Source organism: Xyrauchen texanus, chromosome 24, assembly GCF_025860055.1.
Source record: "Xyrauchen texanus isolate HMW12.3.18 chromosome 24, RBS_HiC_50CHRs, whole genome shotgun sequence".
NCBI lineage: Eukaryota > Metazoa > Chordata > Actinopteri > Cypriniformes > Catostomidae > Xyrauchen > Xyrauchen texanus.
In genome coordinates, this window is record NC_068299.1 from 2,657,835 (window position 1) to 2,679,001 (window position 21,167).

At 41.1% G+C, this 21,167-nt stretch overlaps 1 protein-coding gene across 3 annotated transcripts in view; it reads left to right on the plus strand.

Annotated features, from left to right (window-relative positions):
* Window positions 1-21,167, plus strand: part of LOC127617577 (disrupted in schizophrenia 1 protein-like) — a 69,511-nt gene that overhangs the window by 14,899 nt on the left and 33,445 nt on the right. For 2 of the 3 annotated variants that reach the window (XM_052089556.1, XM_052089557.1), the window contains exons 2-9: window positions 1,538-2,469; window positions 4,843-4,912; window positions 5,198-5,348; window positions 5,881-5,980; window positions 9,356-9,588; window positions 14,229-14,283; window positions 14,965-15,067; window positions 16,907-17,095. In XM_052089556.1, the coding sequence (XP_051945516.1) occupies window positions 1,538-2,469; window positions 4,843-4,912; window positions 5,198-5,348; window positions 5,881-5,980; window positions 9,356-9,588; window positions 14,229-14,283; window positions 14,965-15,067; window positions 16,907-17,095 (1,833 nt within the window). The remainder of the gene's footprint in view (window positions 1-1,537; window positions 2,470-4,842; window positions 4,913-5,197; window positions 5,349-5,880; window positions 5,981-9,355; window positions 9,589-14,228; window positions 14,284-14,964; window positions 15,068-16,906; window positions 17,096-21,167) is intronic. The other variant, XM_052089558.1, reaches the window with a different exon arrangement.

A 21,167-nucleotide genomic window follows, 5' to 3' on the forward strand; every position in this document is an offset into this window, starting at 1 on the left:
CAAATCACGAGTACAATGGCTGATTTTGACTTTATAAACACAAATATTTTGCTTGTGTGGTATTTTGTACTCAGAGGTTCGAGGCTCGAGCACAGCCAGGCACTCAAGATGACACTTAAGTGAAGTAGAATTGACAGAAAATGTGCTTTTTGATTTTTTAGATCACTGTTGGTTGAGTATAGGTTAAAGTTTTAGATTTGGGAGGTACGTTTTACTCATTAAAACCTCCCTCTAATATTCAGTTTAAAACCCTCGCCTGATTACGACACCATTGCACTCGCTGTTGGCGCCCCCCACTGGACATTTCACTGGGAAACTGCCATAATACATGTAATAAAGCTTGTGATATAATTTTGCAAAACTGTTGCCATTGTAACAATGTTAATGAGTTGATGCTGCTTTCATTGCTCAGGAGAGTTAATGGTGTTCTCAACATTGTTTACTTTATAGATGTGAATGATACCCCCCCCACAAAATTCTGTTAGAGAAATAAAAATGAAACAAATGAATGTAGATTGCATATTTTGCAAACTATTTGAGAACTCACTTTCGGTCTCCATTAGCTCTCTTTTCAATCATATTGCTGTCTAAAAAGATTTATGCATGTCTGTTTTAATTGGAAATTGAACAAAATTTAATAAAAAAAACTATATATTTTAAGCTTGCTTCATTTAATTTAGTTTAAAAATGACACAATTAAATTTGATGAGATTTTGTTATGAAATTTGAATCTGTAAATCTTAAAAATATGCTAAATGTTGCGTTGTCTTAATGGTGTGTTTTATTCTGTCCTATGGGTGCTGCAAATATTAGTTTTAGAAACCTAAAGAGTTGTCTTATGATAAATCAAACAATACATTTAAAAAGCTGGTGTTAACGAAAGCTATTCAAGTTAATTAGAGCAGTTTTGGAGCATTTGCTTCTTCCTTGCTGAGCAGCCTTTCAGGTTATGTCGATATAGGACTTGTTTTGCTGTGGATCTAGATACTCGTCTACCTGTTTCCTCCAGCATCTTCAGAAGGTCCTTTGCTGTTGTTCTGGGATTGATTTGCACTTTTCGCACCAAACTACGTTCATCTCTAGGAGACAGAATGCGTCTCCTTCCTGTGCGGGACTATGGCTGTGTGGTCCCATGGTGTTTATACTTGCGTACTATTGTTTGTATAAATGAACGTGGTACATTCAGGTGTTTGGAAATTGCTTCTAAGGATGAACCAGACTTGTGGAGGTCCACCATTTTTTTTTCTGAGCAGTTTTTAATAAAAAGTAAATCAAGAATGGGCCATATTTTCTATTCTTGTTGTTTACTTTTTTATTTGTACATCAGTGTTGAATTTCACAACAGCTGGTTTGGATTTGTCACACTGGTCACAGGGACAGTTTGTGGCTCATGCACGGGACTGTAGCTGTCATGAGTTAGTTGTTGTTTACAAAAAGTCATTGAAAATGTCCATATGTTGGATGCCCAACTACTGAGTACTTTTTTCAGTTTGTTGTCAAGGCTACGCGGTTTAATCAGTAATCCCTTTCTCAACAGGTGGTGCGAGCACAGCCACAGTGTCCGGAAGCTATCGCAGAAGAAGTTTCATTTGGCCGGGATACATGCAAGCGGACGCTGCTGTTGGTTTGGCTCTCGAGATGCCATGTGATTCCAACAAACATTCCATTACCCCCATTTGTGGCCCGTCCACTAGTGAGAACACTCAAAAGGGTGCTTCTGATATGCCAAGCAACTCCAGTGAGAAATGGCTGAAAGAGGTCTTTCAGAAAGACAACTCTTCGAATGACCATAATTCATCCAAAACTTGCTGTTTACGTGACGTCCAATCTGAAGACACTTCTAGAACAGTCCCGTCACGAGAAGTTTTCAATTCAAGCTTTAGTTTCATTCAAAAGTCGCTAGAAACAAGTGATTTATTACATGATACAAGCACAAGTAAGTCTTCATCATTCCCATTTGTAAACAAACCATTTGATTCGACTTCATGGGACCAATTAAGATCTGAACTGTCCTGCTCAGATCCTTTAAAACCTCAAACTGTTTCCGTCAATAAGTTTAAAGAGGATTCGTTTAGCCATTCAGAGATTAACCCTGTGCCGCTTAGCCAACCAGAATCGGAGGTTTTCACATTAGGCCAACTGTCAATTAGTCAGTCGGTGAAACGGAAAGGGCTCTTATTGGACAAAGCGTTGTGGCTAGGGGACTTGGACATGTCCTGGCGTCAACGGGACAGACAGATCTCGTCCGTGACGTCTGACTTGAAAGAAAGCATCCAGGACTCGGACTCTGGCTCTCTGGACACTGAGGTCACGTCCTTGCTCTCGGTTGATTCGTCCGACTCGGGCTCGTCCGTCACCTCTGGCTATGACAGCGCATCCCCCTCGTCCGGCCAGAGCCGAGGTGGCCTCATGAAGAAGTATGAAAATGTTCTACAAGACTGTCTGCAGAGCAACCGCACAAACACCAAGGTACAGAGACATGCGGAAAAAAGACGTTAAATCAATTTTAAAATACTGTTTACAGGGGGCCTGGGTAGCTCAGCGAGTATTGACGCTGACTATCACCCCTGGAGTCGCGAGTTCGAATCCAGGGTGTGTTGAGTGACTCCAGCCAGGTCTCCTAAGCAACCAAATTGTCCCGGTTGCTAGGGAGGGTAGAGTCACATGGGGTAACCTCCTCGTGGTGGTGATTAGTGGTTCTCGCTCTCAATGGGGCGTGTGGTGACTTGTGTGTGGATCACGGAGAGTAGCATGATCCTCCACATGCTGTGAGTCTCCTTAGCAACCAAATTGGCCCTGTTGCTAGGGAGGGTAGAGTCACATGGGGTAACCTCCTCGTGGTGGTGATTAGTGGTTCTCGCTCTCAATGGGGCGTGTGGTGACTTGTGTGTGGATCACGGAGAGTAGCATGATCCTCCACGTGCTGTGAGTCTACTTAGCAACCAAATTGGCCCTGTTGCTAGGGAAGGTAGAGTCACATGGGGTAACCTCCTCGTGGTCGCTATAATGTGCTTCTCGCTCAGTGGGGCGCGTGATGAGTTGTGGGTGGATCCTGCGGAGAATGGCGTGAAGCCTCCACACACGCTACGTCTCCACGGTAACGTGCTCAACAAGCAACTTGATAAGATGCGCGGATTGACGGTCTCAGACGTGGAGGCATCTGATATTAATCCTCCACCACCCGGATTGAGGCGAGTCACTACGCCACCACAAGGACTTGGAGCACATTGGGAATTGGGCGTTCCACATTGGGGAGAAAATAAATAAAAATACTGTTTCCCTTGACTACCACAAGTGAAGTAAGCACTATTGGTAATTTGCCATTTTAGTCTCCACTTTTAACGAAACTAGAGGTGCACTTGTTCTGTTTTTAGATCCATCCATGAGACAGAATTGTCAATATTTGACTCAATAAAAATGTTTCATACTCTCACTAAATTAATTTGTCTACTAGCAATATGCAATGGTGTATGTACATGCAGCACAGGAGATTCCCATCACAGTGACATTCCCAGCACATCTCCGATTCTGAATAGTGTTTAATAGAATTCTGTGCTGGAAATTACATTTTTAATGCTTTTTAAATAAAATGATTGACACTGTAAATTCACACAATTAAATAATATTTTCACACTTTTTGCATTATATGGCAAAATTACAGCTTGATTGAAAATGACGCCCAATCCTGCGCACAAGTGATATTTCCTTTGATTACATCCATCCATCCATCCATCTTCAACCGCTTATCCGAAGTCGGGTCACGGGGGCAGCTGCTCCAGCAGGGGGCCCCAAACTTCCCTATCCCGAGCCACATTAACCAGCTCTGACTGGGCGACCCCGAGGCGTTCCCAGGCCAGTGTGGAGATGTAATCTCTCCACCTAGTCCTGGGTCTTCCCCGAGGCCTCCTCCCAGCTGGACGTGCCTGAAACACCTCCCTAGGGAGGCGGCCAGGGGGCATCCTTACCAGATGCCCAAACCACCTCAACTGACTCCTTTCAACGCAAAGGAGCAGCGGCTCTACTCTGAGCTCCTCACGGATGACTGAGCTCCTCACCCTATCTCTAAGGGAGAAGCCCGCCACCCTTCTGAGGAAGCCCATTTCGGCCGCTTGTACTCGCGACCTAGTTCTTTCGGTCATGACCCAACCTTCATGACCATAGGTGAGGGTAGGAACGAAAATTGACCGGTAGATCGAGAGCTTTGCCTTTCGGCTCAGCTCTCTTTTCGTGACAACGGTGCGATAGAGCGAGTGCAATACCGCCCCTGCTGCCCCGATTCTCCGGCCAACCTCCCGCTCCATTGTCCCCTCACTCGTGAACATTATTTTTGATTACATTTTTTATTAAATATTTCACAATCTTCATTGACATTTTTGTCCACTTGGTTAACAAGTACACTAACTTTTCAAAAAACTTTATTAGGGGTAAAATTATTTGGTGTGGTGGAAATTACGGCACAACTGGGACAGTCATATAAATAATTTTCACGCAATAAATGTAAATTAAATTGTTTGTTTGTTTCACTCTTTGTTTACATGATCATAGTTTTAAACATGTTATACTTTGTATATTTATCCTTGATTTTCACAGTACAAGGTTTGGGTAAAACAGTCATAAATATACATAAAAGGCATTTTAAAAGTACTGAAAATGAAAGATCCTGGTTATAAGTTTCCAATTCAGTTTTAATTAGACCTTCCACAGTTAAAGAAACACCCTATTATTATGATTTATAAATAATATTGTTTATTATCAATCATCGTGCATTATGCCAGTCTTGATGTTGGTGGAGAATTCATTTAACATTTAATTTTTCATGTTCAACAATGTTTTTCTCTTTAGATTGAGTCCATAATGCTGAAACTACAGAGATTACAGCACAAAGCAGCACTGGATGATGACTATGATACAGGTCAGACATTAGACTTGATCAATGCTTGTGTAACCGGTCCTGCTTGACCTGCTCCGAGCGGGAATTGAACCGGGGTCTCCTACATGACACCGCACAGGAGTTTTACATCTTTATCATTTCTCAATTTTAGTGACGTAAAGATTGCCATTGTTCCTCTGAGAGTGATCTAAACTGTTTTGTGGTTTATCAAGTTGTCTGTCTCACCAAAGAAGGATTGACCAGTGCCTCGTTTAGTGTTTCTAAAATCTGCTTGGTCAAGTCTCAGTTTTGTTTGTGTGTTTCTAGCTGAGCATTTTGGAAAGAAGCTAGAGGATCTGCGGCGAGAGAGAGCGACTCTTAAACCCGGACTTCCGTCCAGACATCCTGAATTCTGTGGCTTTCTGGAGCGCCTCAGGACAGCAGTGCAGAGGACCCTCCAGATGACAGACAACTGCAGGTCTGTTAACATGATAAAACTCTGCTATAATAACTGCAGTGAGGGGTTTATTATGTGTCTGCCTCACAGAGACCAGAGATGTTCGGTTTAGGCTTTACATCATCACGGCAACAAAGTTGTAAAATTGGATATAACTTTACACAGGTAAGCATGTATTCATGAAACAAGCTGTCCATTTCTGCATATCGCGGCGCCGTTTTGTGGTCCATTCTGTATACCCACCGGCCCGCTCTGTTATCCCGCTGGCAAGTCCGCCCCTGAAGTGCGTCGGCCCACCAGTAAAATGCCCGGTATGCCCGATTACCAGTCCAGCCCTGCTGATATTGATAAGCATATTTTTTCTTTGTATTCTTGCCACTTCACTTTTATAAATATCTTGTTTGTCAATGACACATCACTCCCCGAAACCAATGCTTTTGTTTGTCTGCTTGTTGCAACAACTTTTTTACCAGCTATAATAAATTCATCACACACATGCTAATTATCATTTTTCCACAGCAGTTTATGATTATAAATATACTTCTTCAAACAGGCTAAATGGAGAATCGAGTGAAGATCAGGGACGTTCATCCGACTGTCGTCACCAACCACAAACACAGGAGCAGCTGGTACAGGAGAAACTAAGGATTCAGGTGAACACAAATATGCTAGCATATGAGCGCTCTTCAATATTATATTTAAGAAATATTAAAGATAATTGTATAACATTCAGTGTTTTCATGTTAAGCTTGTACTAGTGCCATATTAACAACCTAGTCTTATAGAATGAATGTGCTGCATTCTACATTTCACCACAGCTTCCTGGTGAAATGATCACTAGAGGCGTTAAAACAACTGTGCATTTTATTCACTTTCACACAAATCACGAGTGCAACGGCTGATTATGACTTTATAAACACATATTTTTCACTCATTTACTCACACACACACACCTATGTTATGTGTGACGCTCCTGTTCTACCCGCTCCGTACAGGACTCGATGGTGTCTGCGGCATGGGAGGTGGGTGCGCTAACAAGGAGGCTAAAGGCTACAGCCCCTAGCATCAGTTGCTAGTGCACCTATTAGCTATCAGCTGGCTCCTGTTACTCTTATCCCCCTTAACCTCACTCCCATCTGGGTCACGGCACCATTGTGACGCTCCTGTTCTACCCGCTCCATACAGGACTCGAACCGGCGTCTCCGGCATGGGAGGTGGGTGCACTAACAAGGAGGCTAAAGGCTACAGCCTCTAGCATAATTTGCTAGTGCACCTATTAGCTATCAGCTGGCTCCTGTTACACTTATCCCCCCTAAACCTCACTCCCATCTGGGTCACGGCACCATTGTGATGCTCCTGTTCTACCCGCTCCATACAGGACTCGAATCAGCGTCTCCGGTATGGGAGGTGGGTGCGCTAACAAGGAGGCTAAAGGTTACAGCCCCTAGCATCAGATGCTAGTGCACTTATTAAGGTCAGGAGAGTGAGGTTTACACACATTGCACAGCTATCTACCAGCTGGCTCCCGCTACGCTCACCCCCCTAAACCTCACTCTCATCTGGGTCACGGCACCATTGTGATGCTCCTGTTCTACCCGCTCTGTACAGGACTCAAACAGGCGTCTCCGGCATGGGAGTTGGGTGCGCTAACAAGGAGGCTCCCGTTACAGATGGTATCGAAACATTTTTACTCTAACGCATCATTTGAAAAACGATGCATTTTAACGCTTGTATGACAGACTCCATATTTACACACTTATTCCAATGTGACTAGTTTCCACGGGAGCTCACCTGATAGAGTGATGGACACTGGACTCGGAAGTCCAAGGTTCGAGCCCAGCAAAACATGCAAGCTGACACGTAAGACGAAAGTGTCATAGAAGTGATGCGGTTGCTGCTTTTTTTGTTTTTGGACACTATCAGTTAGGTTTAGGTGTTGGTTTAGGGCAGTGTTTCCCAACATTTTTAATGCCACGGCTAACCATCGTCAATGTATTTCCTTTTCAAGAACTTGTCCATGTTTTCTGTCCGTCTTAGTAGCGTGTTTACTTGTAATGTTTGAAATTCGGCTATGCAAAAAATACAAAACAAGTCACATAGGTAGGCTGAGCTGTGTGAGGTCACAGGTGGCAAGAGCGCTAAATGTGTAATGAAAATCAACATATTTGCATCTTTTCAAATTTGTAGATTTGTTCTTGCAATGCCACAACAAATTACAGGGATGCAAACTCATGAGGGGCGAAAAAGGTAAGACAATCACTGGTCCATGAAAACTTTTTCTGGGGATATTGTTTTTTAAAGAATAAGCTAAAAGCACCAATTCTAGCTATTTTAGTGATTCAAGTTTATTCAAGTTTACAATTGTGCAGAATTAGCTGCAAAATAAAGAGTATTTCGGCGAGGCTTCTGTTTCACAAATTTGTTCAATTTTATTAAGGAGTAGTTCAGTGACCCCTTCTGGAAATGCCACCAGGTGGCGACAAATGAGCATCTTATGTGCGATGAGTGAATCATTTTGAGCCATTCATGACCGAAATCTACCAAGAGACTTTATAGTGTTTAAGCATTAAAAGAACAAAGCAGATCTATAGACTTCCTTCAGTCTGAGCATTATTTTTCATCCAAAAAGACAACAATAATAGTCGAATAATAGTGAGTTTCAATAACGTCCTTCTCCTTTATTAAAACTTGCATGGCTACAAATCTACTGACTACAGTATAAGAATTATAAACACAAAGCAGATCTACGGGATCATTTTCCTACAGTAGCCTATTTAAACTGCTGAGCATGACTTTTATAAGAGAAGACCACAATAATAGACAAATAATAATCATTTTGAGTTTCAATAATGTTCTTTTCATCATTGTAAAGTGCATTTCTTATGAGTTGAGTTGAGGCGTTAACGCACTGTTCAACGGCAGCGTCAAGCGCCGCATCTTCCTCCACATGACAAGAGTTGCAGAAAGTGTCACACAGGGGCGAGTCATGTGATGACTCTTAACGCGTATAAATATCACTCACTTTTGCACATTAATCATTGCTCTTCACGATCACAAAAGTGACCGATTTCAAAAGTGACCAATGGTTACCGAAAGGGGAGGAGTTTGGATCCTTGACTTTTTTTTGTTTTGTTTTCATGCAGTTATTTATTTTGTGGAATTTTATCATTTTCCACGGCACACCTGACAATCTTTCATGGGAAACACTGCTTTAGGGTAAGGATGTCTGTTTTGTTCACCTCTTATTTGCTTTTAGGACACTATTAACTAAGTTTAGGTTCATGTTTTAGGTTAGGGAGGTACATTTTATTCATTAAAACCTCACTCTAATATTCACTTTAAAAACCTTGTCTGATTATGACACCATTTCACTCGCTTTTGGCGCCCCCTGCTGGACATTTCACTGGGAAAATGCAGCTAAATGTGTAATGAAGCATGTAGATTCATTTTACAAAAATGTTGCCACAGTCACGTAACTTTCATGAGCTCAGGCTACATTTTACATATTAGCTCAGGCTTTTGTTGTGATGCTTGCATTGCAAAGCCATTATTGATATACAGAATCATATACTTTTATAATGCATTATAATTGAACTTAATATGTTTTAATGGGAAAGTGTGGGCAGTGAAACATTTAGCCAAACTACGGCTTTGCTTGAAGCTTTATTTCATATTTAAGCATTTGTTTTTCACAGACTAGACCCCTGGTTTAAACCTACAGTATAACTACAATATATATTATACTACATACACGCTGATAAGATGCTTTTGTTCCTTGATTGTTAAGCATCAGGGCAGATTAAGGCTGTTCTTAGTCTTCATTCTTGTCATTCTTGCTTATAAAGGTTTTCTAAATAACTTCTAGATAATAAAAATCAGACTGTAAAGCCCTTTTTGAGAAAGACGATTTTTGAAAGGGGAAACTGTCACTGTCAACAAGTGGCTTTGGATGGAAAAACCAGATAAATTGCAAGTATATGGGTTTCCTGAATGTAAACAGTTGTAATAGTTGTGTTGTGCTTCTACAGATGGAGATGTGTGAACTCCAGCGGCGTTTAGAGGAGCTTCAGGTGCAGAGCAGAGCTGTGGAGGTCCAGCTGCTCCAGGAGGAACGGGGACTGGAGGTGGAGGAGGCGGAGGGGTCTGTGGTCACCGGCTGTGATGCGGTTCAGCTGCGGCTGATTGGTCGAGCTCTGGAGGACATGATGACATCAGAGAACCGCGCTCGGATCAGTATGCATCCACCAGCGCAGATCATCAGGTGAGGTGGAAGATGCTCAAAAAAAGTGCTGTTTCAGTACGATGATACTGTGATGTATCAGATGGTCCGTGTTGAGCTGTAATGGAATGCATCTAACGGCGTCACAAACACGAAGCGTTACACTTTCAAACACCTGTATTCAGAATACAGTTACTTTATAACATTTTGTTAGAATACTTTTAGAATACGTCTCTCATATTGAACAAAATAGGGCAGAAGTGAAAGAAAAATCTATTGTCGTTCAAGTTAAAAAACAGGCGCACAACTGAAGAAACAAGCGCATGCTACACACTCGTTCTCTCTTCCTTTTAGAGCAGCCGCAACGCTTGTGCGGTGTTGCCAGGGTTGCACCTTCACACCAAACGTTGCTCATTTAAAAACACAATCGTGGGTTAAAATCATGGGGATCATATAAGGAATGGACTGTGGTCACCAAAGGCTTTGATTGTAGGCACTTGAGAATGAAAATACAATGTTTTGGGTGCAAACTGTAGGATTTATAATAGTCCTTTATTATAAATTGCTTGTCAGACTGTATGATATGAATGCATTGATATCGCCATGGCACACTGTGCGAAGTGACGTCAGACTGCATGGCATACATACTGTCCCAGTCGTCCCGATCAGTGAACGATCGGTGGACTTGCGTAATAGAAGCGAAACGGCGAAATTTGCCCACCACAGAGGAGCATTTTTTCCCCTCTTTGATAGTCAGGACATCAGCATTTCCATTGCTTCAATACCGGTCCATCACGAGCATAGGCTCACATTTATAAGAAAGATGGACTTTGTCAAATAGGCCTATAATAAGACCGCTTGATCACAAATACAGAGAAGTACAGATGTTGAGATTGAACGTGAGTGCGGGAGGTAGCCGACAGTAATAATGAGCGACCACAAGCAAATATTCATTGTGTAAATAAAAAGACTTGTGGCCCGTAAAATGACAAACTCCACCGTGCACATTGGAGAAGACAAAAAACACCTTTCTCCTCTTTTAGATTAGTAAACTATCGGCCACACAAAATTTTGAAAATTCATAAAGGCTGATAATATATCACGCTTGCACATTCCCTATGGATAATACACTTACATTTATATTTACATTTATGCATTTGGCAGATGCTTTTATCCAAAGTGACTTACAGTGCACTTATTACAGGGACAATCCCCCCGGAACAACCTGGAGTTAAGTGTCTTGCTCAAGGACACAATGGTGGTGACTGTGGGGATCAAACCAGCAACCTTCTGATTACCAGTTATGTGCTTTAGCCCACTACGCCACCACCACTCCCGTATGTTTAATTTAACCCGTATGTTCTGTAATAAAATATTAAATATAAATCCTTGACTTTGTCCATATATGAAATCTGAAAACCCCAAAAATGTTGACCATTTTCTTTTGATTTATTTGGTGTTTATTAGTGTTGTGTTCCCGGTCAAAAATGACCGGCCATTGGAAATGAATATATTAGACTACAAAATACAGATATATTTTGTTCAGGAGAATCCCGTTCTTAGATGAGCACATATGTGGATGTGTTTTTGAACACAAAGTCCTCGGACATGTGCGCACATACACATACACACACTTACACAAACACACACAATGTGTGTCGAGCACCTTTTGTGCATCGTCTTTCCACGTGCACTCTTTGAGGAATATTTAAAGTTCTCCTTATGATATTATGTTGCGTTTGGCTTGTTTGAGACGGGATAGTCTGCTGTAAGTTACGATACATCAGTGTCTATGTTATCTGTATGTTTTGGGAAGTAATATAATAAGGAAAAACGTGACAAAAAGACACTTCTGTTTATTATATTTATGTGTGTCGGTGGGAATTTCATACACTAATACTCACTGCAGTTTGGCCTCTGAATGAAACACATTTTCTCATTGTATTCTACTAATTGAGACCTTTCCAATGATATATAACACATGACTATCATCTTTTTTATGGTTGAGAATATTCTTAGTGGGCCGGTCATTTTTGACCGGGAACGCAAAATGTGTTCGCACAAAACACAACACAAGGGTTAAAAACTTTGGATTTAATCACCAAACTGAAAATTATAAATGGGTATTTTGTTTCAGAATAAATGTGATAACTTCATTTCATTAGCATAAGGTATTTTTGGCTCCCTCTGCCCCCGGTCGCTGTGTTTGTAGAGTCCCCGTACCACCGCGCCTCTTCCATGTGCGGCTGCTGAGCCCATGTGTCGTATTGCCACATGTTGACCTCCCCTTTTGGGCAGGATGTGGTCTTGACGGGGTCTTTTCCCCCTGAAAGAATAGGAAAGGGAAAGAACACCTTGGGCACCTTCTGGTTATTATCTGTAATTGATTCTGTGTTACCATGGTCATTTTTTGGGGTTGAGGAACTAAGTTTTATTTTAGGTTTATTATGATATGGGGCTTTTCCACTGCACTTTACAACTCGACTCGACTCTGCTCTCTTTTTGGGGTTTTCCACTGTGGATAGTACCTGGTACCTGATACTTTTTTATAGTACCACCTCAGTCGAGGTTCCAAGCGAGTCGAGCTGACACTAAATGTGACGTGAAAATTCTGCAGATCACTGTAAGGTCAGAGAGAATCGTCACTACCAGCGTCACTGGATTTCTGACACGCGACATCAACCCGCTAGTTTTAAAGTTAGCAACAGCGTTAACAGTATCACTTGTTCACGTGACTTTCAAATTGTGAAAAAGAAATGGCTATGTGCAAAACCACGCCGTGGTCAGTAAACAAGGTGCAAACGAAAGTCTCTCAGGAAGTGTCTCAGCTGTTGACCGCACACGGCTACCACCGGACCTACCAACAGTGCAGGGAAAAGTTTAAAGTGACTACAGAACCATCAAGGAAAAGTGGAAGTGGTTCGACCAAATGGACGCTATCAAGACCGGCGAGTAATGGGAGGGAGAGTGTCCTGGACTGGCGTTGATCCACGGTGGAGGATGGTACGTTTTGTTACGTTAACTCTATATGTTAACTCTATACTCTGCTTAAAAGCTTCACTTCATTTATTTGAGCAGCTACTGGAAGCTTCTAAAACAACCAGACAAATGTAACTGTTACACTTGTGTAAAATCACCATGCAACAACTGCTTTATGCAGCACAATGAGCTAGTAGCTAACAGCTAGCGTCATGTTATTGTTTTGGTCAGTTTGTTTCCTGTTTAAGATGACGTCACGGCAGTAGAGGCGGCGCAACAATGACGATCAGCCTACAATCCCACCCACGTTGAGGCGTCACTAAACTGCAGTGGAAATGCAAGCTCAGAAAAGTAAAGCGAGTCGAGGACTAGTCGAACCGTGGAAAAGTGCCATTAGACTGGAAATGTAGTTCCAGGGAGTGTCGACAACTCTCTTACCCAGGCTAAAATCACTATCATTGAGTGCCTGGAGTGGCTTCTGTCTTTAGATGAAAGACCAATAATTACATTAATTAGTAATAATAATCATAAACAATTCTTCCAGCAGGTAATATGGCTTATTAGCTTAAATGTAGGAGTTTTACACTTAGACAAGTTCTGTGTTTTTAGGGGCAGGACATTATTAGCAGCTCATCCCTCAATATTTATACCATTTATACCATGATTAATGGAAACATGTAACCCCCCAATGTTGAAGCCAAATCTACGCCCCTGCATTTTGGTGAAAAAGCGAAGGGCGTCTCCAGCACCGATATATTGGATTTTAGATTGAATAACTTTTATTCTGATGCATATGTAGATGTATTGGCTGCATGGAGGGATTGAGGTCACAACATTGAACCCTGCTAAACTCACCCATCTGAGAGATTGCCTCTCTGACCGGCATAAAATAAATCCATTTTAAAGAGACTTTTGTGAGTCCTGATGGATCTGCTGTTGGACCGGGTTTTTTTTTTTCCCTCTCAATTGCTATTTTGATTCCTGCAATCTTCTTTTCTCTCGTTCCATATATTTTAGTGTCTGTTCCCCTCTTCAGCACAGGCATGAATATTTATTGCGTTCAAGATTGCAGAGAAATTCCTCCACATTGGTCATTCATCGCTAACCGTTTCAGATAGAAATCAGCTTTCTTTCTTGAGAAAATCAAAGTTGCAACAGATGATGCTTTCAAACCTCCTGAGATGTTTGACAGAGCTTTAGTTTGGTAAATAAAACCAATCTGACACTGAAGACAGGTTCAATCTGCTTATAGAAGGATCCTGTTCTCCGCTCTACCAGCAGGGGGCATCTTACCCATTTGTATTATTTTTAATGCTAGTTTGGTTCAAGCAGCCTTGTTGACATACATATTGACGTTTGCCATCATGCAGATGTCTTTATATCATTTAATCATTGCATTATTATGTTTTATTGACCCAGTATTATTCAAAAATGTCAGATGTTTTACATTGAGATTTTGGGTTTTGACCCTCCAATGCTAATGAGTTATCTACAACTTATAGACGGCAGTCTTATTGTAAATCTCAGAGTTACTTCTATAGTCACCAGTGTTTTTGGGCATATTGGTGTTGTTCATTTAGCTGGAAATAAATCTTCACTTAACCGTAACATTCTGAACATAAGGCTCCTTCATCTGAAAAATATGTTTCTCCTTTATAAAGATGGCTTTATCATCTGACAGATGCTTTTATCTGTCATTTCAGACTACAAGAACAGGAGCGAGCTCTTAGTTTAACCATTAAAGAAGCAACAGCTAAAGTAAGTACATTTATTATAACCAATCTATAATCTGTGCTCGCTTGTGCTAATGTACTAAGCAGTCAAGTTTCTTCAGATAAGATTTCACCATCAGTGCAATTATATTTGTAAAGAACAATCACACTTTCCTGAATGGTGACTAGAACTTTGAAGCTCCAAAAAGCACATAAAGGCAGCATAAATGTGGTTTTATATATATATATATATACGACTCCAGTGGTTTAAGCCATGTCTTCATAAGCGATATGATAGGTGTGAGACACAGATCAGTATTTAACCTCGTGCAATCCCGTGTCCTGTGCGGACATCGTGTTTTGTCTTTCCTATACGCTATGCATGATTTAATTTTATTTAAACACACTCATTTCAGTTTAGAAGTCTCTGCCAGTAAAGAGTTAAACTCGTCAAATTAACATGGCGCTGATAACAGAGGAGTACTTTTATGCTGCCTTATGTGCTATTGGGAGCTTCAAAGTTCTGGTCACCATTCACTTGCATTGTATGGACCTACAGAGCAGAAATATTCTTCTAAAAATCTTCATTTGTGTTCTGCAGAATAAAGAGAGTCAAACACATCTGGGTTTCATGTTGACTTTAACTGCTGTAACTATAGTGTTTAAGGATAACCATTCTTTTCCTCAGTATTTGTAATATCTTATCTGTCTCTCTCTTGTCGTACAGGTGGTGATGAGTCGGAGGTTGGGCAGCGATCTGAGGCGTAAACTCGGTGAGAGTGAAACACAGCTGTTGGCCCTCCATGAGGCGAAGCTCACGGCCATCTCAGGTACAGACGTGCATCAATTCCCTCTCTTATCTGAACCCTGAGAACATCAGCACTATACCTCCTGTGGGTGTCTGTCTGTCTGTTTGTCGGTCTATGTCTGTCTGTCTGTCTATCTGTGTCAGTCAGTCTGTCTCTGTTTGTCTGTCTGCCTATATATATCTGTCTGTCTATCTGTATGTCTGTAGGCCTGTCTGTCTATATCTATCTATATATTTATATCTGTCTGTCTGTCTGTCTGTCAGTGAATCAATCAGTCAGTCAGTCTGTCTCTGTTTGTCTGTCTATATCTGTCTGTTTGTCTGCCTATATATATCTGTCTGTCTGTCAGTGAATCAATCAGTCAGTCAGTCTCTGTTTGTCTGTCTATATCTGTCTGTCTGTCTGCCTATATATATCTGTCTGTCTGTCTCTGAATCAATCAGTCAGTCAGTCTGTCTCTGTTTGTCTGTCTATATATGTCTGTCTGTCTGTCTGTCTGTAGGCCTGTCTATATATCTGTCTGTCTGTCTGTCTGCCTATATATATCTGTCTGTCTGTCTGTCTGTCTGTCTGTCTGTCTGTCAGTGAATCAATCAGTCAGTCAATCTGTCTCTGTTTGTCTGTCTGTCTGTAGGCCTGTCTGTCTATATCTATCTATATATTTATATCTGTCTGTTTGTCTGTCTATAGCTGTCTGTCTGTCTGCCTATATATATCTGTCTGTCTGTCTGTAGGCCTGTCTATATATCTGTCTGTCTGTCTGTCTGCCTATATATATCTGTCTGTCTGTCTGTCTGTCAGTGAATCAGTCAGTCAATCTGTCTCTGTTTGTCTGTCTATATCGGTCTGTCTGTCTATATCTGTCTTGTCTGTATGTCTGTCTATATCTGTCTGTCTGTCTGTCTGTCTTCCTATATATATCTGTCTGTATGTCTGTCTGTCAGTGAATCAATCAATCAGTCAGTCACTCTGTCTCTGTCTGTCTGCCTATATATATCTGTCTGTCTGTCAGTGAATCAGTCAGTCAGTAAGTCTGTCTCTGTCTGTCTGTCTGTCTATATATCTGTCTGTCTGTCTATATCTGTCTATCTGTCTGTCTATTAATTAATGGGATAGTTCACCTAAACATTTTAGGTTTTTAGGAGTTTGTCTACTTTCTTATGAAGACACATGATAATTTTTTTTTACAAAACAATATATCAGCTCAGACTAATAATTAGTCCTTGGCCTTTTTTACTATAAATCCCCACTATAGCGAAATATCCATTATTAGCTCTAAAAGTCCTTCAGTGAAGTCATAAAGATTTGTTCACACCCCGTAGCGTTTTACCCCGAAGTAGTTCACTAAAAATCATTGTGTGAAGGCGTCTCAAATCTGTTATTGTCCCTGTAAATACTGCTGTCATGACGATACTGAATCTCTGATGAGCTATTCAAGAGACTGGACAGATTCACGCCGTGTTGAGTGACTCAAGTGAGATTTAGAGCGTGCGTGTTTGAGTGACAGACAGACATGTACTGTGAATGAACGGTTGGCAAACCTATTATTAACATTGTTACAACGTTTGCTATTCAATATTTACCTGACAGTGACAAAGTCATTCTTATATTTGTATACATTCGTTTTTCTTCATCTATTTATCCATCTACCATAAATGGCAGATTACTCTTAGTCTCTCTCGCTCGCTCTCTCTCTCTCACTCAGTTTCCGCCCTGTCTATCATATATCATTTTATATAAAACTTGAACCCTATACTTTTGTTGCCTTATGAGCACTGGGTATCTCCTTTAGAAAAAGTGGATCTAGTCGATCGTGTCGTTAAGGTGTGCTCTCTTGAATCTGTTTTGTTCTGGATGCAGGAAATGACTTCAGCACTGCGAAGGACCTGAAGGCAGAAATCAGGAGCATGTACAGTGAGAGAGATTGTCTGGAGGGGCAGCTGAGGAAACTGAAGAGCATCAGCACAGGAAGTGGACCAGATCTGACCCGCATGAAGCACCAACACAACCAGATCAAACTGGAGCTGCAGCAGAGAGAGCAGCAGTACGGTGAGTCACACAGAACACAAGCACCGCCGCCGCCGCCGCCGCTGAGAATTGTGTTTAGAGGTTTTATAGGATCCCCAAATATGTGTCTCATGATGGCACTAGCTGATATGGAAAGAGAAGATCAAACATTTCAAATCATTTTCCTTTTTGCTAACACAGGGGGAGCCATTTCCTCATGGACGAAAACTGTTGCCTTGTAACAGTATATATATGAAAATTTATATTCCCCCCCAAATTCTGGGAAAAAAGTAATCAGTATTAAAATCATCATATCAGGACTAAAAGCGTTGCCTCATCCTGTCTGCATTTAATCATGTCCAGGTATTATTTCATTGCCCAAATAAAAAGAAAGACACAAGAAAATATATTATATAGTTATTGCATTATATTACAATTATAATATTTGTTATATACTCTATAATATAATCTATACATATTTCACACACACACACACACACACACACACACATATATATAAATTAATAGACCTATTGTCATATATTGTCATATGTCAATGACATTTATACTGTAATTTGAATGAAAACATACATGATTCAAACACTTTTTTTATATTAAAGGGACAGTTTACCCAAAAATGAAAATTCTGTCATCATTTACTCACTCTCATGCCATCCCAGATGATGACATCCTTCTGCAGAACACAAATTAAGATTTTTGAAGATTATTTCAGCTCTGTAGGTCCATACAATGAAAAGATTGGAAGACTTTGATGCTCCAAAAAAGCACATAAATGTAGCATAAAAATGTTCCATAAGACTCCAGTGGTTTAATCCATGTCTTCAGAAGTGATACTATAGGTGAGAAACAGATCAATATTTAAGTGTTTTTTTACTATAAATCTACACTTTCACTCTCACTTCAACATTCTGGTGTGGAAGTGACTTTCACTTTTACATTACGCCTAATGGTCGAGGCTTTTCAATGGGGGATATTGATAGAAAGGATTTAAATATTTATTTGTTTATCACCCAAACCTATCATATCACTTCTTAACCACTGGATTGCTTTTATGCTGCATTTATGCACTTTTTGGAGCTTCAAAGTTTTGGTCACCATTCACTTTGGTGGACCAACAGAGCTGAGATCGTCTTCAAAAAATCTTTGATTGTGTCCTGCAGATGAAAGAAAGTCATACACATCTGGGATGGCGTAAAAGCGAGTAAATGATGAGAGAATTTTCATTTTTGGGTGAACTGTCCCTTTAAAACAGCACAAATTATATTCATATAATTTATACACAAACACTACATGTACTACTACTAATGTGTACTGTATATTTGTCTTGTAAACAAAAAAATAGATAGATTTGCAATATGCAAGAATGACAAAATCACCTTATCAGATCATCTCTGGCTTCTCATGTAACATCATGTTTTTGGACACGTAGCATGGTACTCTCACTTTGTTCTTGGCGTATATTCTCTTGTGAATCATCGGGTTTGTTCTGGTATTATTTGACTACTTGGTGAAAATGAGCAGATGCACATAAAAATCTTCTCAACTCACACATATTGTCCTCCCAAGAGGATATATGTTAGATGTAGATTGTTGGAAGTTGTCTGCCATTTATTTTCTGCTCTACACATCCAACAACGGGTGGAGAAGGTGGCTGACAGCCAACGGGAATCTCGCCAAACCCTTGCATGCCTGTTAGAGAGATTACACTCATGTGGTTAATTTAACACACACACACACACACACACACATTTTGCCCAACAAAGAGATTGCGCTCAACTGGTCTGCGTCTTTGTGCTAGCTTGAAGGAGATTGTGAGCTAATGATAGGCTGAGCACTGATACTAAATATGCAAAGCGGGTGAATATGATACAGAACACAATAGATCTTTGACATGAATGGGACGTTTCGGCAAAGGTCTCGTTAGCTTGTCTTCTCGCTGCAGTAATAACATGCTGACACACACATTAGCCAGTATGTGAGTGCACATGTGCTATCAAATCACTGTTTTAGCCACTAGAAAAGGGTTTGCATGTGTCAATTGTCAGGTGTGGGTTTTGGGTTGTGGTTGAGTTGGTTATTCAGGGTTTGCTTACGTAATTCAGAATACATTTTTGTATATTAAATGGTATTGTTCAGCACACGTCTTCGTCTCGGCTTGCATAACAACAAAGAACTATTGTCAATCATACTTTTAAAAACAATTCTCAATTCACCAAATATGATTCAAACCATGGTACCATAGTAATACCATGTTTTTTGGACATGTAACATGGTACTGTCATGTTTTTTGGACACGTAGCATGGTACTGTCATGTTTCTGGACACGTAACATGGTACTGTCATGTTTCTGGACACGTAACATGGTACTGTCATGTTTCTGGACACGTAGCGTGGTACTGTCATGTTTCTGGACACGTAGCGTGGTACTGTCATGTTTCTGGACACGTAACGTGGTACTGTCATGTTTCTGGACATGGTACTGTCATGTTTCTGGACACGTAACGTGGTACTGTCATGTTTCTGGACACGTAGCATGGTACTGTCATGTTTCTGGACATGGTACTGTCATGTTTTTTGGACACGTAGCATGGTACTGTCATGTTTTTGGACGCGTAGCATGGTACTGTCATGTTTTTTGGACACGTAGCATGGTACTGTCATGTTTTTGGACGCGTAGCATGGTACTGTCATGTTTCTGGACACGTAACATGGTACTGTCATGTTTCTGGACACGTAACGTGGTACTGTCATGTTTCTGGACATGGTACTGTCATGTTTTTTGGACGCGTAACATGGTAATGTCATGTTTTTGGATGCGTAGCATGGTACTGTCATGTTTTTGGAGGCGTAGCATGGTACTGTCATGTTTCTGGACACGTAGCGTGGTACTGTCATGTTTCTGGACACGTAGCGTGGTACTGTCTTGTTTCTGGACACGTAGCGTGGTACTGTCATGTTTCTGGACACGTAGCGTGGTACTGTCATGTTTCTGGACACGTAGCGTGGTACTGTCTTGTTTCTGGACACGTAACATGGTACTGTCATGTTTCTGGACACGTAGCGTGGTACTGTCATGTTTCTGGACACGTAGCGTGGTACTGTCATGTTTCTGGACATGGTACTGTCATGTTTCTGGACACGTAACGTGGTACTGTCATGTTTCTGGACACGTAGCATGGTACTGTCATGTTTCTGGACATGGTACTGTCATGTTTTTTGGACACGTAGCATGGTACTGTCATGTTTTTGGACGCGTAGCATGGTACTGTCATGTTTCTGGACATGGTACTGTCATGTTTCTGGACACGTAACATGGTACTGTCATGTTTCTGGACACGTAACGTGGTACTGTCATGTTTCTGGACACGTAACGTGGTACTGTCATGTTTCTGGACATGGTACTGTCATGTTTTTTGGACGCGTAACATGGTAATGTCATGTTTTTGGATGCGTAGCATGGTACTGTCATGTTTTTGGACGCGTAGCATGGTACTGTCATGTTTTTTGGAGGTGTAGCATGGTACTGTCATGTTTTTGGAGGCGTAGCATGGTACTGTCATGTTTTTTGGACGCGTAGCATGGTACTGTCATGTTTTTGGACGCGTAGCATGGTACTGTCATGTTTCTGGACATGGTACTGTCATGTTTCTGGACACGTAACATGGTACTGTCATGTTTCTGGACACGTAACGTGGTACTGTCATGTTTCTGGACACGTAACGTGGTACTGTCATGTTTCTGGACATGGTACTGTCATGTTTTTTGGACGCGTAACATGGTAATGTCATGTTTTTGGACGCGTAGCATGGTACTGTTATGTTTTTTGGAGGTGTAGCATGGTACTGTCATGTTTTTTGGAGGCGTAGCATGGTACTGTCATGTTTTTTGGACGCGTAGCATGGTACTGTCATGTTTTTTGGACGCGTAGCATGGTACTGTCATGTTTTTGGACACGTAACATGGTACTGTCATGTTTTTTGGACGCGTAGCATGGTACTGTCATGTTCATGGACACGTAGCATGGTACTGTCATGTTCATGGACACGTAGCATGGTACTGTCATGTTTTTGGACACGTAGCATGGTACTGTCAT